This window comes from Galeopterus variegatus, unplaced genomic scaffold (genome assembly GCF_000696425.1).
Source record: "Galeopterus variegatus unplaced genomic scaffold, G_variegatus-3.0.2 Scaffold1314, whole genome shotgun sequence".
NCBI classification, from domain to species: domain Eukaryota; kingdom Metazoa; phylum Chordata; class Mammalia; order Dermoptera; family Cynocephalidae; genus Galeopterus; species Galeopterus variegatus.
The window spans coordinates 99,476-116,150 of NW_007727425.1; the positions used below are offsets into that span (position 1 = coordinate 99,476).

The 16,675-nt window shown below is 35.8% G+C and overlaps 1 protein-coding gene across 2 annotated transcripts in view; it reads right to left on the bottom strand.

Moving 5' to 3' along the window:
* The window catches only part of CDC42SE2 (CDC42 small effector 2), a 104,430-nt gene that overhangs the window by 33,021 nt on the left and 54,734 nt on the right, over window positions 1-16,675 (bottom strand). For both annotated transcript variants that reach the window (XM_008576244.1, XM_008576243.1), the window contains exon 3: window positions 2,678-3,007. In XM_008576244.1, the coding sequence (XP_008574466.1) occupies window positions 2,678-2,731 (54 nt within the window). In that variant the 5' untranslated portion in view covers window positions 2,732-3,007. The remainder of the gene's footprint in view (window positions 1-2,677; window positions 3,008-16,675) is intronic.

Consider the following 16,675-nt stretch of genomic DNA (forward strand, 5'->3'; position numbering starts at 1 on the left):
CAGCCACCTCTTGCCCTATTCAACATTATACTGGAGGTCTTAAGTGTAGTCAAGATTCCAAAAGGATAAATATCAGAAAATAACTTTAAGAAGTCACTATTTAGAAACATTTAGATGATATATTTCAACTAAATATTTAATTAATATAAGTTCAGTAAGGTATCTGAATAAAAAATTACCATATAAAAATAATTAGCTTCCTATACAGTAGAAATAATTAGTTAGGAAGCAGAAAATAAGATCTCAGAAAAGTAATAAAAATCCATAAAATGTCCATAAAATAAAATTTTCATCATTTTTTTAACTTCCCTAAATGAAAAAAAAAAAAATTAGCATTTCTAAAAGAATATGAAAAGATCTACACAAATGAAGACATATACAATGCTTTCCAATGGGATTACTCAAAATTCTTTTCCTTTTTTCTTTTTCTTTTTTTAAAAACATGACCGGTAAGGGGATCTTAACTCTTGACTTGGTGTTGTCAGCACCACGCTCTCCCGTGTGAGCTAACCGGCCATCCCTATATAGGGATCTGGACCCGTGGCCTTGGTGTTATCAGCACCACACTCTCCCAAGTGAGCCATGGGCCGGCCCTTGGATATACTCAAAATTCTAAAAATGTCAATTCTCACCCAATTACTCTCTAAATTCAAGGTAATCCTAAGGAAAACACCTATTAGATTTAAAATATGCATTATGAAATATCTCACACAAAGAAGTAAATATAAAGAACATAAGGAGGAAACATGAACCACAATCCAGCTTAAAAAATAAGACATTACCAATACAGTTGAAAAGGAAGAGCTATGAAAAGACTTCCCCTATAGACAGCAAAACATACTAAGAAACTGCAGCAATTAAAACAGAATGGTAGTGGCACAGGCATAAACACATGTACCAACAGAATAGAGATTTCAGAAATGGACTCAAACAAAAGTGTAATACATAATAAAAGCAACATTTCAAATCACTAATAAAAAGACTGGCTATTTAATAAACTGTCTTTATATAGCTTAATAGCATGAAAAAAATTAGAGCAACCTCACACCACACAAATTAATCAATCTTCCATTCCCTATGGATCAAAGAACTAAATGTAAAAAAATTATAAAAGTAGTATACAAAAATAGGGTAGTAGGTCTTTAAATATTATGGTAGTAAAAGTATTCTTAAGGAAAACTTGTCTCTATGATGAAAGACCCCACAAAGTTAAAAAAACAAGTTGATATACTGAGAGAAACATCTATAACAAAGAATTATTAACCACAATATATGTTTGTAACTGCAAAAATAGACAAAGTCAAACTAAAAACTGTAAAGACTATCAAAAGGCAACTTGATGAAAGGGGCAAGATACAAATTTACACTAAATATATGAAAAGATTTTTAACCTTTCTAGTAATCTAACTATAAATTAAAATGATAGTGTAAATAAGTTATGACCATCAATAGAAAAATTAAATATTTTATGGTATATTTATGTTACAAACACTATGAAGACTTTATAATGATGCAAATGATCTATATTTAAACATAAAAAATCACTGAAATTTTACTAAGTGCAAGTGACAGAACAATATGTATACTATGAAAAAATTTACCTAAAAACAATAAAACCTATATAAATATGTATATATATATTCACTGAGAGATGTTTAGAGGGATTAAAGACCAACCTCTAAAAAAGACTTCATCTGGGGATCAGTGAGATTGGGGGAAGAGTCAAAAAGGATTACTTTTTCTCTTTTGTCTATACTCTGTGAACTTTTACAATAAATTCATGTATTATGTGTGCAATTACATTTTTAAATTTAACCCTCAATCTTCCTTTTATGTTGCTACAAATGTAAACTAAACAGAAAATAATACAAATTCACTTGTTCAGCCAGTCAACCAGCTAGCATTTATACCTACGCTCTCCAAGATATTATATTTGATCCTGAAGATACAAAGTAAATATGGTCAGAAACCTTAAAGAATTCAAAATGTGGAAGCAGAGACTGTACGACAGTTACATGTATATTCCCATAGGTCTTTAGTTCATGTTTCTAAGTCAGGGGAAAGCTGGGGAAGATTTTATAGATGTGAAATTTGATTTAAGGATTTTAAAAAATGAACAAAAATTTGGAAGTTGGGAGATTTTGGTAGAAGTAACAACATGTGCATAGGTTAGAAGGTACAAAAGTGGGGCATTAGAAGTAGTCAGTCAAGACCACTTTCTATGTGACTCTGGGCAAAAAAATGAACCTGTTTCAAATGAAAAATAAGGACAACGATATCTTCCTTAGTGAGCTGCTGTGGGGAAAATAAGGTGGTAAGTTGAGAAGAATGTGAGGGCAATCTGGCTGCCACATCTCCCACCCAAGGCTGATTTCCAAGGCTGACTAAGCTGTTTTACCTCAGGTTATTGTCTTCTTTTTCTCTTACTGTTTCTCCAGAAGCTGCCTATTTGGTAGAAGAACATAAACCTCTCAGTCTAGTCTAGCACAGTTCTTGACAATATTTACTTGAAAAACTTTCTTTTTTTAAACCAGTGTTCAGAGTTCCACTGAACTATTCTCTGTGACACTCCCTACAACTGCCCTCCAATTACTGCTAGGTCCCTATTCTCAGTTTGAGAACCAGTGGTATGTTTAATAAGCACCCCACGCAAAGTGTTTGCATACTTCATACTTACAGGCTGAGGCTGTTCTGCAATACAGCAGTTGAAACACAACCAGAATTCACTCATGCTTACAGTCCAACGTATAAACGGGCACCAGTGAAGGTTCCAAATCTCAACTCAGAAAGCTCCACAAAGCACGCTCCTCAATAAGATGAATGTCCAATGATGTCAAAATGATAATATTATTTCACTGTTTTTTCAATGAAGTATCTTATATAGTCAATTTAATTTTTAAAAAGTCAGACTGTCCTTTCTTTGCTTCTGGTTCTACAGAGACTTGTTTCTGAACCACCAGCAAGATATAATAATTGTTGTCTTGACCCAGGGCCTGTAACAGGTAGTCTAGGAAGAAAGGAAAAAGTAAAAGAAAATAAGTTAACTTTACTTATCCTTTGAAGCTCCTATTTCTTAAATCTGTGATAAAATTACAGGCAAATATTACCCAAAAAAATAAACACTGAAAAATCAAGATTTTAACAAACCGATACTCATCCAACAAATTATTTCTTGAGTATCTTTTGAGTGTCGACTACTAGGGATATAGCAGTAAAAGCAGATAAAAATCCTTGCCTTCATGAACATTCTACTTTATGACTATGAAGGTCTGAATTATTTTAAGGTTTGTTTTGTTTTAAATCACTAATTAGAACATTATGATTGCCATACTTAAGATTCTAATTCCAAGAAGAAATACTAGTCATCATTTTCACAGTTTTTTTCAGTTGAGACAATCCAAATAGTAATTGACATAGCAATAAACTTTATCAAGTAGCTGTTGTTCATTAAAAACCAAAACAAAATTATCACCTTATCCATTAAAATTAGAATTGTACATGAAAAACGGATAGGGGTAAAGTTAGACTTCCTTTTGTGAATCGAGCCATTAGATCCCTGCCCCTATCATTACCACCTCCACAATGAGTGTTTGTCAAAATAATTTATATATTGCCATGGCAAACCAAGCTGAATCAATCAGAATCCTTGAGATATCACTTGCAGCCTACAACAGTGAAGTGAAGGTGTCTCGTAGAGAGTTGGATACACAGATCTGAAGCCAAGAAGTCTTGGAATCATCAGCAGATATAAATGAAGTAATGAATGACAATCCCTAGGGAAACAGTATCATGAGAAACAAAGAGGGTTTAACAGAGACCTCTGAGTAACAGCAGCATTTAAATGATCGGTAGAGAAAAAAAGTCTACCAAGGCGGTTTGGGTGTTATCAGAATGAATGAGAAGAGCAAAACCAGTTAAATGTGGTGTCACTGGAGTCTGTTGCAAGGAGGAAGTGGAACAACAGTACTAACTGCCACTGAGATAGGAATGACTGAGAACTGTCCATTAGATTGTGCAGCAAACAGACACTTGGTGGATGTGGCTACAGCAGCTTTAGTAAAGTATTGCAGGCACAAATCAGATTACAGTGGTTTGAGAAGTGAGTTAGGGAAAACAGCACAGTCAACAAGTGTAGAGAGTCAACAAGTGTATGGACATAAAGTTTAAAAGATAGTGTGGTCAGTATAATGAAGGGAAAAAGACACCTTTGAAATGAAAATATCAAAGACCAAACATATATCAATTTGATTATTCTGAGATGTTAACATTTTTGTTCCAAGTGATAAAATATAAATCACATATTTATAAATTTGTGCAAGAGATTTCATACATTTATAAGCTTTGTCAACTATAAATCAATAACAACTGTATTACAGGATTACAGAACCCTGAACATTAAGTGAAATTAAATTCCTCCCTTTTGTTTTCTCCACAGCCATGACTTTAAACCTTTAACAGGAATGGCAGTTATTTTCATATTTGCATAGATAAAGACCTTCAGTAAAGATAAATGCACATATGCTCAATTTCACAATCTGAGTAGAAATGAGGCATGAATGCAGGACCCTGATTCTACAGATTCCAGAGGACAAGTCCTCTAACATACCACAGGAAAATGATATATGTTCAAGGCAGATCGGCAGGAAGAAAAATCTGCATTCTTGCCATAATTAAAATTCAGAACCTGAAATTCGTATTTTAAACAAGGATGAACATTCTTTACCCACCCAAACTTTAAACCAAGAAAGTGGCAGTCTTCGTCCGCTGAACTGGATAAATGCTGTTAAGTTTTATCAACCTTCTAAGCAAGAATATAAGAGAAAAGGGTTAAGTTCACAACATCATGAACATTATTTCAGTGTTGCTATTTAACAAGTTTATCTCCACCCTGAATCAAAGACCTTGGCCATTAAGAAGTTGCTGTGAAATGAAATCTCTTTGAAACCAATTCTATGAAAACAAATATGCCTTTGTTTGAAACTAAAAATTCTTTATGCTCATCACTGTTAGAACACATATAGATAAAGAGTTACTCTGATGTCTTCAAATCTATTGGATTTGAGCTCTGATATTTTCAGATCTATTGTGTGGTTTATTCCATCAATATCACGTTTTCTCATTTACATATAAAACTAGGCAATTTCCTTTTCATTTATAAGTTACCTTTGCAGCAATAACCTTCAAATACTAAGTTTACATTGGGAGGTAGTATATTTTCTTTTCTTTAAGTGCTCCTTCTGTTTAACACTTAAAATTAATAAATGGCTTCCTACTTTACAATCCATAAAAAGTACTTTATCATCTCCATATTTTCACAAATTCAAATTGCCTTCTCTTTTAGGGTAAAACTATTTCTCATGTTGTGAATTTTAAAATGTACATTTTCTCACTCCCATGTACATCATTTGAGAATGATGTTCTCGATACTTCCTCTTAATATTTAGTTCACAAATGACTGTTTAAAGTACAATAATTTATGCTTCTACGTATTTCTACCTAGATAACAGACCTGCTGAAATGTGTTTTCAAAGCAAGAGGATGTTTGCAATTCCACAGGTTTTTATTTGTTACGTAAATACATAGATCTTAAAATGTTTCAAACATGCCTTGGAATGTGATATCAATACATTGTCTATCTTCTTACTTTTCTAAACGAAATTCCTTATTAGAATTTTTTCAAAAGTGTATATACTTAAAATACATCTACATATAAACATCTTCAGAGAAGTACTGAATTCTTCACAAAAAATTTCAACACTGCCAGTAATAATTAACTATACTAATAGTTACTTTTACTTCTTGAGCTGAAAGTTGCTTAAAATATGTTTCTTTTAAAATCCTTACTTATTTAATCTTTAGATAACAAAAGGAGTGTCATTTGCAATAATATCAACATCTAAACTTGGCTTTAAACACAGCTCAGCACATTCCACACATAAATATGGTGTCAGACTGGCCTACAGCACAAGAGAGTATTTCATTGACTCATACAGATCCATAAGACATAGATTTTAGAAATGGAAGGGACCTTAAAGATAACATCATGGAGCTTACTCATGAAATAGCTTGAGGTATATTATCCAAGGCCAGTCAGCTAGTGATTGGCAGAGCTCCCTTGAATTCAAAGTTCAGTCTCTTGATTTATAAATGAAATTGGCATGAGGAGAAAAGTGGTAGTATTCTCTCATTGAAATATTAATCAACATTAGTTTCCCCTTCTCGTTCTCCCTACCTAAATCAAATACTACAGATATTAGCTTTCTACCTGGGTGAAGAGTTTTGCTGCTGCCAATTTTAAAAAGTTATATTCCAGAATCCCACCCACATTTAATAAAAGTGCTTTTTAAATCAAATTCCAAAGACAAAATAATAAAGCCATAATTTGAAAAACTGGACAATGGCGCACACCTTTAATCAGGTAATTTCTTCAGGTTTTTATTTTTTTTTATTCCAAAATATTAACTCAGTTCCAGTATTGAGCATGCTTAGTTTGTATGAAACTGAATCCAAATTTCAGAATTCAGACTTTGGAATAAAAGATCTGTGGCAATTAAAGTACTTCACTAAGTTTTAGAAATGTTAGCTTGGGCAAGTGACAAGCTGTATCGCCCTCAGTTTTCTCAGTTATAAAATGGAATGCTGCATTCCCAATTTCACAGGTCTGAAAGGAGGACTAAATTAAATACTGCATATGAAGATAATGTATATATTATAAACAGCTATATTAAGATGCTCTTAATTATTTTCAGAATTAAAATGGCAGAAGAAAACAAACAGGTAATTTGTAATTTGCTGCAAATTTAAGAAACAATCTAAAAGCCTACCAAGAAAAAAAGGGAAGAAAATTTTTAAATGAACTATGGTATACTCATACAAAAGAAAACAACACAAAACGAAAATGAAAAACAGATGCAATGTAGATAACTTCATGCAACAGCTTCATGCAATGTAGATAACTCTAACATGTTGCTGAGAGAAGCAGCATGGCACAAAACAACATACATGGGGGCTTGCTGGATAAGCTCAGTTATTAGCCGTTGTTACAATAACAAAGTCAAGGGTTCGGATCCCCATACCATCCAGCCACCAAAAATAAATAAATAAAAAATAACATACATGGAATCATTTTATTTCTATGTATTTCAAAAACAGGTTAAACTAACCTATCTTATTTAGAGATGCACACATAGTTATAAAAGAAAAACAAGAAAATTATTATATAAAAGTCAGGAGAGTGGTTACCTACTGTCCCCTGAGGGCAGGGATTACAAATAGGAAGAAAGGCATAAGGGCTTCTGGAGTACTGACAATGTTTACCTCTTGACCTGGGTGGTAGGTATAAAAGTATTTGCTTTAAATTATTTGTTAAGTAATACATTTATGTACTATGCAATTTTCTAAAAATTATTATTACTATTATTTTTGCAGCTGGCTGGTACAGGGATGGAACCCTGGACCTTGGTGTTAACCATGCTCTAACCAACTGAGTTAACCAGCCAGCCGCTTCCATATACTATATTTCTAAGTGACAAAATTTTAACACAAGTAAAAGAAGTAAATACTATTAGCAGTTGATAATGAATTCATATGAATTCATAAAGATCAGGGATGGAAATGCAGAACAGAATCAAGAAAAAAAATGAACATCCTTGCTAGAAACCTTGAAGGACTGGGTAAAATTATCTCTTCCTTTTCCATCTTTATCGATTCTCCCTAAACTCTTTCTTAGTTGCCTGGAGTTAGAAATAATGACTATGCGACACACAGTAGGTTCTCACAGTATGAGCTGATGGACTGAAATCTGTATTACCATTCTGAACTTTTCTCCTGAGTCTAGCTAGGCATTTATATCCTCCTGGTAATGAACATCTCTTGTAGTCTCCTAGTCATCTCAAACCAATCTCTGAAAAACTGAATTCATGGTCTTTTTCCTCCATCTGTTTCTATGTTACCTTTCTTGGTGGGTGGCACCACCATGTATTATTTACCAGGGAGTGCACATTCAAATTCTATCCTACTCCCTACAGTTTTCTGAGTAAAATGATACTGCAACATGCCTTCTTATGTTTAAATAAATCTTTACTGTTATTCCAAATAATATAAGAACATAGATTTTTAAAAAATCAATGAATAATAGAAGGCTATTAAATACGGCAAACCTCTGACCTAATCACCTCCATCTGTTAGTGGAAACCGTTGTTAACTTACCGAGCTGTTTCTTCTGGTATTTATTTTTATGGTTAGAAATAAGATGCTTATTGTTATTTCCCAAATTATCACTTTTTAGACTATTTAAACTAACTTCCTGTTAGCTATCCCTTCTTGAATTGTCTTTTGTTTTCTCTTTAGTTAATAACTGTTGAGCTTTTTATTTGCTTAGTTTTTCTATATACCTATATTAGATCTGTAACACACTATAATTAGATCTGTAAAACACCTGTAATTTCCAAATATCTGAACATATGTATAAATGTATTGATTCTAATTTTCTTTTGGTTTCTTTCCAGAACTACCTAGCCTCCTGCTTTAATCTTGACTAACTGCTCTCTAGACATGTTCCCTAGGTTTCTTTCCTAATTTGGATGCCCTGTTTCTGAGAATCATGTCTTCCTCTTTTTTTCATCCTCCTCCACTTATTTTGTAAAATCACATACTCCAGTGGCTTCCTAAGAAAGGGTACACAGAAGGAAAATGTTTGAATTCCTTGTACTTGACACTTGATTGGTCATTTGGTTGAATACAGAACAGTTAAAAAATCTTTCCCTCAGGATTTTAAAGGCACTGTTTCACTATCTGCTAACTTCCAGAGTTGCTGCTAAGCAGTATGGTAACATTCCAATTTTTTTTCCCTTGTAGCTAATGTATTCCCCCTCTGAAAAATTTAAAGATTTTTCTCCTTACCCTTGGATTTCTCAAATTTCACAGAGATGTGATTTGGTTTGGTCCTTTTTCACACTGTACTGTCAGGTCTGGATGAGCCCTTTCAAATTGGAGAATGGTGTCCTTCAGTTGAGGAAAAAAACAGTACCTATACCACACGGTTCTTATGAAAATTAAACAAAACGATTAGCACACAGTAAGTGCATGTTATGTTTATGATTAGTATTTATCTACATTTACTAATTTCTTTGATCACCATTCTCCTTGCCTATAAATCTCAACTTCCCTCTTCATAAAGTACACGTTTGAAGTTTTTTCAATAGTATGTACTTTTTAATAGTTATCTGTAGGTGGTAAGCTTCTCAGTTGTTTATCTAAATGTGTGGTTTTGAATATTAATTTTGGAATAACTTCAAACTTACAGAAGAACTGCTAAAATAGAACAAAAATCTCCCCTGTATCCTTCATTCAGATACACTGTTAACAGAATGCGTGTATTTTAACCCTTATTCCAGCATGGCAGCTTAGCTGAGTATAGAATTCTTGGTTGACAATGCTTTTCCTTCAGTCCTTTGCAGATGTAATTCTGACCGCAAATGTTGCTGATGAGAAGTCAATCTAATTTTTGATATTTTGAACATAAAACTGTTTTTCCTCTGTAGATGTTTTGAAGACTGTCTTTCCATTTGTCTCTAATTTCACAGACTCTTCAGTTTCAGACTTTTTTCATTTATTTAGGACTCTTCCACCTGTTTCTACTCTACTATTTAACCCATCTATTAATTTTTGCCCCAACTACTGACTTTTATTTCAATGATCACAATTTTCACTTTTTTTTTTCTATTTGGATCTTTCACAAATTTGCCTGCTGCAGCTTGGAAAGATAGTATGATGTAGTGATTTAGAACTTAAGACTCTGAAACTCGACAGCTACGTTCAAATTCTGGATTCCTCTACTCACTAGCTGTATGATCTCAGGCAAGTTATTTAATCTTTGTATGTCCCAGTTTGCTGTCTTATAAAATGGAGTTTATGATAGTGTATATCACAAAGGTTTACGTGAGGATTAAATGAATAAATTTAAATTGCTTAAAATACTGCTTGGCTGGCCGGCCCGGTGGCGCACTGCTACAGTGCGCCGCTTGGGAGCGCGGCGGCGCTCCCGCCGAGGGTTCAGATCCCACATACAGACCAGTTCCCGCTCACTGGCTGAGTGCGGTGCGGGCGCAACACCGAGGGTTGCGATCCTGTTGCCGGTCCCGGTCCGGTCGCGACACTGAGGGTTGCGATCCGTTGCCGGTCACGAAAAAAAGACAAAAAGGAAAAAAAAAAAAAATACTGCTTGGCACATAGTAAGTTTATATACATTTATATATACATACATATATACATGTACATAAGTGATATACATTACTGTTGTTCTTACTATTATCATCATCAATATTATCATATCACTTTTTTTCTTTCCACCCAGAGACTTGAACAGAAGCAAGTTTCCTTGAAGCTTATCTGGGTAGGTGGACAAAGATTTTTCTACTCAATCTCTCTTTCTAAAATGGAGTAGCAAATATACAAAAATACATGACTCTGTTAAAATTTATATTTAAATGGGAAAGTGAAACAGGACCAGTATTAAGATACAGTGAAGAGAAAAAAAAAAAAAAAAACTTATTTAAGTCAGTTAAACTACTCCCTTTAATAGCAATGGCATACTTTTCTCAAAAGCAGACGTAAATGAATATATAATTTAAATGCCTATGTATACACTATGATTAAGAATATAATTTTCAGTACATGGCTGCATAAGTAATTCTAACTCAGTTGATCGATCAGTCATTAATTATAAGAGAAAACTACATTCATATAATAAACTGTACTTAGTCAGGTTTTCTCCTTCTAGTATGGAAGGCTTTGGATATCAGAAGATAAAAGTTTCAGAAGAGAATGCATATTCAATTCCTAGTTGCTGCTGGAACATCTGCCAAGTGTTTTGTAAAAGAGAGGATGAAGGGAGGTAATTTAAAACGTTAAAGGGGCCGGCCCGGTGGCGCACTGCTATAGTGCGCCGCTTGGGAAGCACGGCGGCGCTCCCGCCGAGGGTTCGGATCCCACATACAGATCGGTTCCCGCTCACTGGCTGAGCGAGGCGCAGGAGCAGCGCCGAGGGTTGCGATCCCGTTGCCGGTCCCGGTCCGGTACCGGGGCAACACTGAGGGTTGCGATCCGTTGCCGGACACGGAAAAAGACAAAAAAAAAAAAAAAGGTTAAAGAATGAGAACCATGTGTAATTCATTCTTCTTGTGCAGGCAGAGAATTCCCTATCAATCCCCTGGGATGTGAAAGCCTGTTGAGCACAAACTGCAGTCATTTATCAGGGTCTGGAACAAGGTAAGGTGGAAACCAGGCTTTGATACTGTGTTTCAGATTCATCCCCAAATAGGAAAAAGATCACTGTGATTTACATTGATTCCTACTTGCTTTGCGTCAACTGCCTTAGGACTTTTTATATTACCTTGATATTTCTCCCTAAATAAGTGAGGTATTTTCAGCTGCCTTTCATTTTTTTGACTGGGAGAAACTTTTATAAGATCAATTTGCAGGCTGGCCTGGTTAGCTCAGCTGGTTAGAGCGCCACCTTGCAGCACCCAGGTGAAGGGTTCAGATCCCCATACCAGCCAGCACCAAAAAAACCAGATTAATTTGCTATAACAACAGAACTATGTCATACTCTTTAAAGGGTTCTCCTGGTTGTTTTAAACTTCTCCACCCTGACGTGTCACAAAAAATTATATCAAATTGTATTATCAAACTGCTTAACATCATAATTGGCACCTATAAGTAACAGTAACAGGTAGTCACATAAGAGATAATTTATGTTATTAGGTTATCAAGTCTCCCAAGTCAAACTTCAAACAGTATCTACAGTGTCCAGCACCTGACACAATATGTCATCTAAGTTTAAACTGGTCCAAAGAATTTCTTGTGAAAAGAGACTAATATCTAGATAAAAAAAAACTTCTCTAAGAATCACATATAGTAGTCCCCACTTATCCATGGGAGATAAGTTCCAACATCCCTAGTAGATGCTTGAAACCACAGATAGAACTGAACCTTACATATAATGGTTTTTTTTCCAACACATACATACCCATAATAAAGTTTAATTTATAAATTAGGCACAGTAAGAGATAAACAACACAGTGACTAATAATGAAACAGAAAATACAATATGCCAGCATCACTACTCTTACACCAGAATGGAATTTAATATGTACAGTGTTGGCAGTTTACATGCAAAAAGAAAAAGAAAAAAAAAATGAATAGTGTTTTAAAAAAGATTACCTTACATTATGACAATCTCAAAGACAAACTGTCAAATAAGTACAATGTAGGGATAACAAAGAACACATAAAAACCAAGAAAACATAAAATACCTGTAGTGTCATGATCAACTGAAAAAAGTATCTTCCGTTGCTATATTGAATGTTATAGACATCAGTAGCATTTTTTAATTAATATATCAGATAAGGGCAGCAGAGAAATACACGATTTGTTTCCTAATGAAGAGAATTCCTAATTGTAGAGAAGTTTAAGAAACAGGTATGAAAACAGAGCAAACTTGTAAGGTAGAATAAACATTTCTGCCTCACTGATACCTGTTTTGCTGAAAGCATGCACGTATGTATTTGACAGTGTTGAGCAATGACTGTGTAGCAGGCACTGGGGATATGACAACAATCAACAGAGAGTGATCTAAATTGAATTGAACACTTAAACTTATTACTCAATAACTAGGTTATACATAAATATTTATTATGCACCAAACTTAGAGTCATCTTTTCATTCATCTGCTGAAGCAGTAGTTCACTTTTGTGTATCATTCAGTAAAGTCCCAGGACTGACAAGGAGAGCTAGGGCATCCAAACAGTCCACATCAAGCTACTGAAGTTGAAACTTTACTATCTGCATCTGCTTCAGGCCTTGATGGAGGTAGATAAGATAAAATTTTCAATCATATGGATGATACTCTGTAGGATGCATAAAGCTCAGTGACAAGGCTAAGCTTCATTTAAGGGAAAAAATGAACAGAACGTCTGCATGGGTGACAATAAAAGCTAATATATTAATTGAACATATAAGGAATTTATCAAAAGTTAATGCTTTTGTGCCATAAGTTGGGTTTTCAATAATTCTTTTTTTGCAGAGAATAACATGACAAGAATCTCCTACTTAGACATACAGATGGAGTGGTTTTTCCTACAACTATGGAAGTCTCCATAAATTCATTTTCCAACCAGATTGGGGCTCTGTCTCATTTCTGTCAATAGTCCTGAGGTTCTTTAATGAATACTTATCATGTAGACAGGTCATTCTGTTCAATACTTTGAACTGCATTTGAAACAGAAGCCACCTAGAGTTCCATCTATCACACCACCATATTTCTAGTGACGATATGTAAAACAAAAACTAGAGTTGGGACTACGATGTAGCCTTGAGGAACTAATGGCATTCACCCTGGCTGCTATGCAACGGAGGGTCTGGGATGAATAAGACCATAGGATTTCCATGTGCTGGTATTACAAAAGGTGCTGACTAACAAGCACTACAGAAATAACTGTGGTTGTTCCTTTACAGATTGGTTGTGACTACTTGTTCATGTATAACGCAGTTACTAAATAATTTTTTTAAGTGTTTAAGTCTTTTTTTAATCACCCTGAATGGTCACAATCCTGAACAATACTGGGGAAAATAGTTTTATAACGTCGCGTGTGACAGGATCGCCATTTTCTTTTCTTTTTTTTTTTTTTTTTTGTCTTTTTTGTCTTTTTCCATGTCCGGCAACGGATCGCAACCCTCAGTGTTGCCCCCGTACCGGACCGGGGACCGGCAACGGGATCGCAACCCTCGGTGTTGCTCCCGCGCCTCGCTCAGCCAGTGAGCGGGAACCGGTCTGTATGTGGGATCCGAACCCTCGGGCGGGAGCGCCGCCGTGCTTCCCAAGCGGCGCACTTATCCAGTGCGCCACCGGGCCGGCCAACCATTTTCATCTTCAGAGGAAAGCGTGTGATGATGAAAAGCTTTGATAATGATGTTATGATGATAAAAAAGATTCAGAAACAGAAAATACTCATCAGTCATCAAAGAACACAGACTATTTCCAGTCTGCACACTTCAATCATAGTGGGTCAAATGAGAAATTCAATATTCTTGGATTATTTTTTTGTATGGTTCACATTTAAAAAAAAAATCAGTGATAGAAAAGTTCCCTAGACTATAGAGAAAAGTCCAACCACAATGCAAACTCCTGACAAATGGAAAAAAAATAACATTTGAGTGCTAATCGTGCATTACACTATGTACTTTGACAAATACTATCTCATTTAGTTTTTACAATCCTAAGAGGTATTATCTTTACTTTGGAAATGAAGAAACCACATTAAGTAACTAAAGACAGACCATTTTCTCTATATTCTTTTTTAAGGTCTAATTCAATGCTACCTTAAGTTATAATTACATTAGTCCTCCCTTATCCAGTTTTGCTTTCTGCAGTCAACTGCGGTCCGAAAATATTAAGTGGAAAATTCCAAAAATAAACAATTCATAAGTTTTAAATTGTGTGCCATTCTGGATAGCATGATGAAATCTCACACCATCCTGCTCCACTCGGACATGAATCATCTCTTTGTCCAGTGTATCCATCTTCGTCACTTAGTAGCCATCTCAGTTACTAAGACTGACTGTCTTAGTATTGCAGTGATCATGTTCAAGTAACCCTTATTTTACTTAATAAGGCACCAAAGCACAGGAGTAGTGATGCTGGCTATTGGGAAAATAGAATAGTTTAATCAGGCTCCCCTCGCCTCAAGGCCTGTTGAGGGTGGTTCAGTAAACAAACTGTGTGTGTGTGGGTGGACTCGGTTGTGTGTGTGGGTGGGTGGAGTTGATGCACATGAGCGGCACGGCTGCCTCAGTGCTGCTGCATGCAGCCATGCTTCCCAACTGCCATTTGCAGGTACAAACCATAAAGTACATCCATACCTAACATGTATTCAGCCACAGGAGATATATATATATATACAGTATATACACAAGGACATAATCTTTCTATGCCCAATGGCCATGACACAGCTTTGACCTCAGTAGTATGTCCTCCATAGCCATCTATACGAACTGTCACTCCTGGAAATTTATCTGGATTGCCATGTATCAGGCTACATTCTGCACCTGTATCCACCAATGCCAAAACATGCTGCACATTTGTCCTCGACCAACATATTGCCAATTCAACATGAGGCCTCCAGTCCTGGCCTGCCCCCAAAAGATGAGTACTTTGGCCTGCTCCCTAATGGAAATGGAACAGTTCATCTACCTCCTTGAGAGCAACCAAAATGTCCTTTAAATCCACTGAGCGTACCTTGCTACCTGTTTCCCAACGTTTGGTGAAACGCTGTTCAGGGTGCAATTGCTGACACAAGGCAAACAACTGCATTTGGCTGCCAGTCAATTTTCTTTTTATCAACCCCTGCTGCAAGCAAGTCATGCCACATCTGCTTATGGCTAGTCTTGCTTGGTCCCTTCGGAATAAAATCCCAAGCATTTCTTGGGGGTTTGGTCTTAGCTACCTTTCGGATCCCTTTTGCTTGTCGTCTATCCTCTACTTTATCCAGCCTTGCATGTAAAGGCTTTGTGAGCCAGTCTATGAACAGGCTTGAGGGGTCTGTGAGCTCCAGACCCAGCCCAAGCTTGACAATTGGCCCAGTCGGCAGGATTACATGCAGGTAAAAGAGCCCAACAACTGGAGATGTCGGCAGGATTCTGACATTAGCCTAGCCATAGCGCCACATTGGCACATAGTTATAATTGTTCTATTTTATTATTAGTTGTTGTTGTTGATCTCTTCCTGTACCTAATTTATAAATTAAACTTTGTCATAAGTATGTATGTATAGGAAAAAACATAGTATATATAGGGTTTGGTACTATCCATGATCTCAGGCATCCACTGGGTGTACCCACTTGAAATGTACCCCTAGAGGATAAGGGGAAACTATTTATCATATATTGATTCTTGTAAGCTCTATCAAAGAAGAATCTGAATTACCATTGTAATTATCTTTATAATATCTCTTACTGCATTTGACATGGTAAATTGCCTCAATATTTGGAAATAAATACTTAATAAATTAATTTCAAAATAAAAAACATATTTAGTACTGTAAAATTTCTACGGAATTAGGCACTGGAAAAACCTGTGTTCAAAACTAGATTCTACTACTTTTTAGATAAGTGGCATCAGTCCATAGTCCTTCTAAATCAAAGTTTTTGCTTATGAGATTGATACCAACTTTGCAGGATTACTCTAAGGCAGGTTTCTCAACCTTTGCTACTGATATTTTGGTCCAGATAATTCTTTGCTGTGGGGGGCAGTCTGTGCATTGCAGGATCTTTAGCAGCATCCCTGGTCTCTACCCACTAGACAACAATAGCACCTCTCTCTGCCAACCAAAAATATCTTTAGATACTATTGCCAAACACCTCTAGGGAGTGGTTACCCCAGTTCAGAATCACTGCTGTAGGAAAAAATATTATTATAACAATGAATTGAAAAAGAAATACATAATACCCCTCCACTCCAAAGGATTCCCTTCACTTTTTTTTTTTTGTCTTTTTTTTTTCGTGTCCGGCAACGGATCGCAACCCTCAGTGTCGCGCCCGTACCGGACCAGGACCGGCAACGGGATCGCAACCCTTGGTGTTGCTCCCACACCTCGCTCAGCCAGTGAGCGGGAACCGGT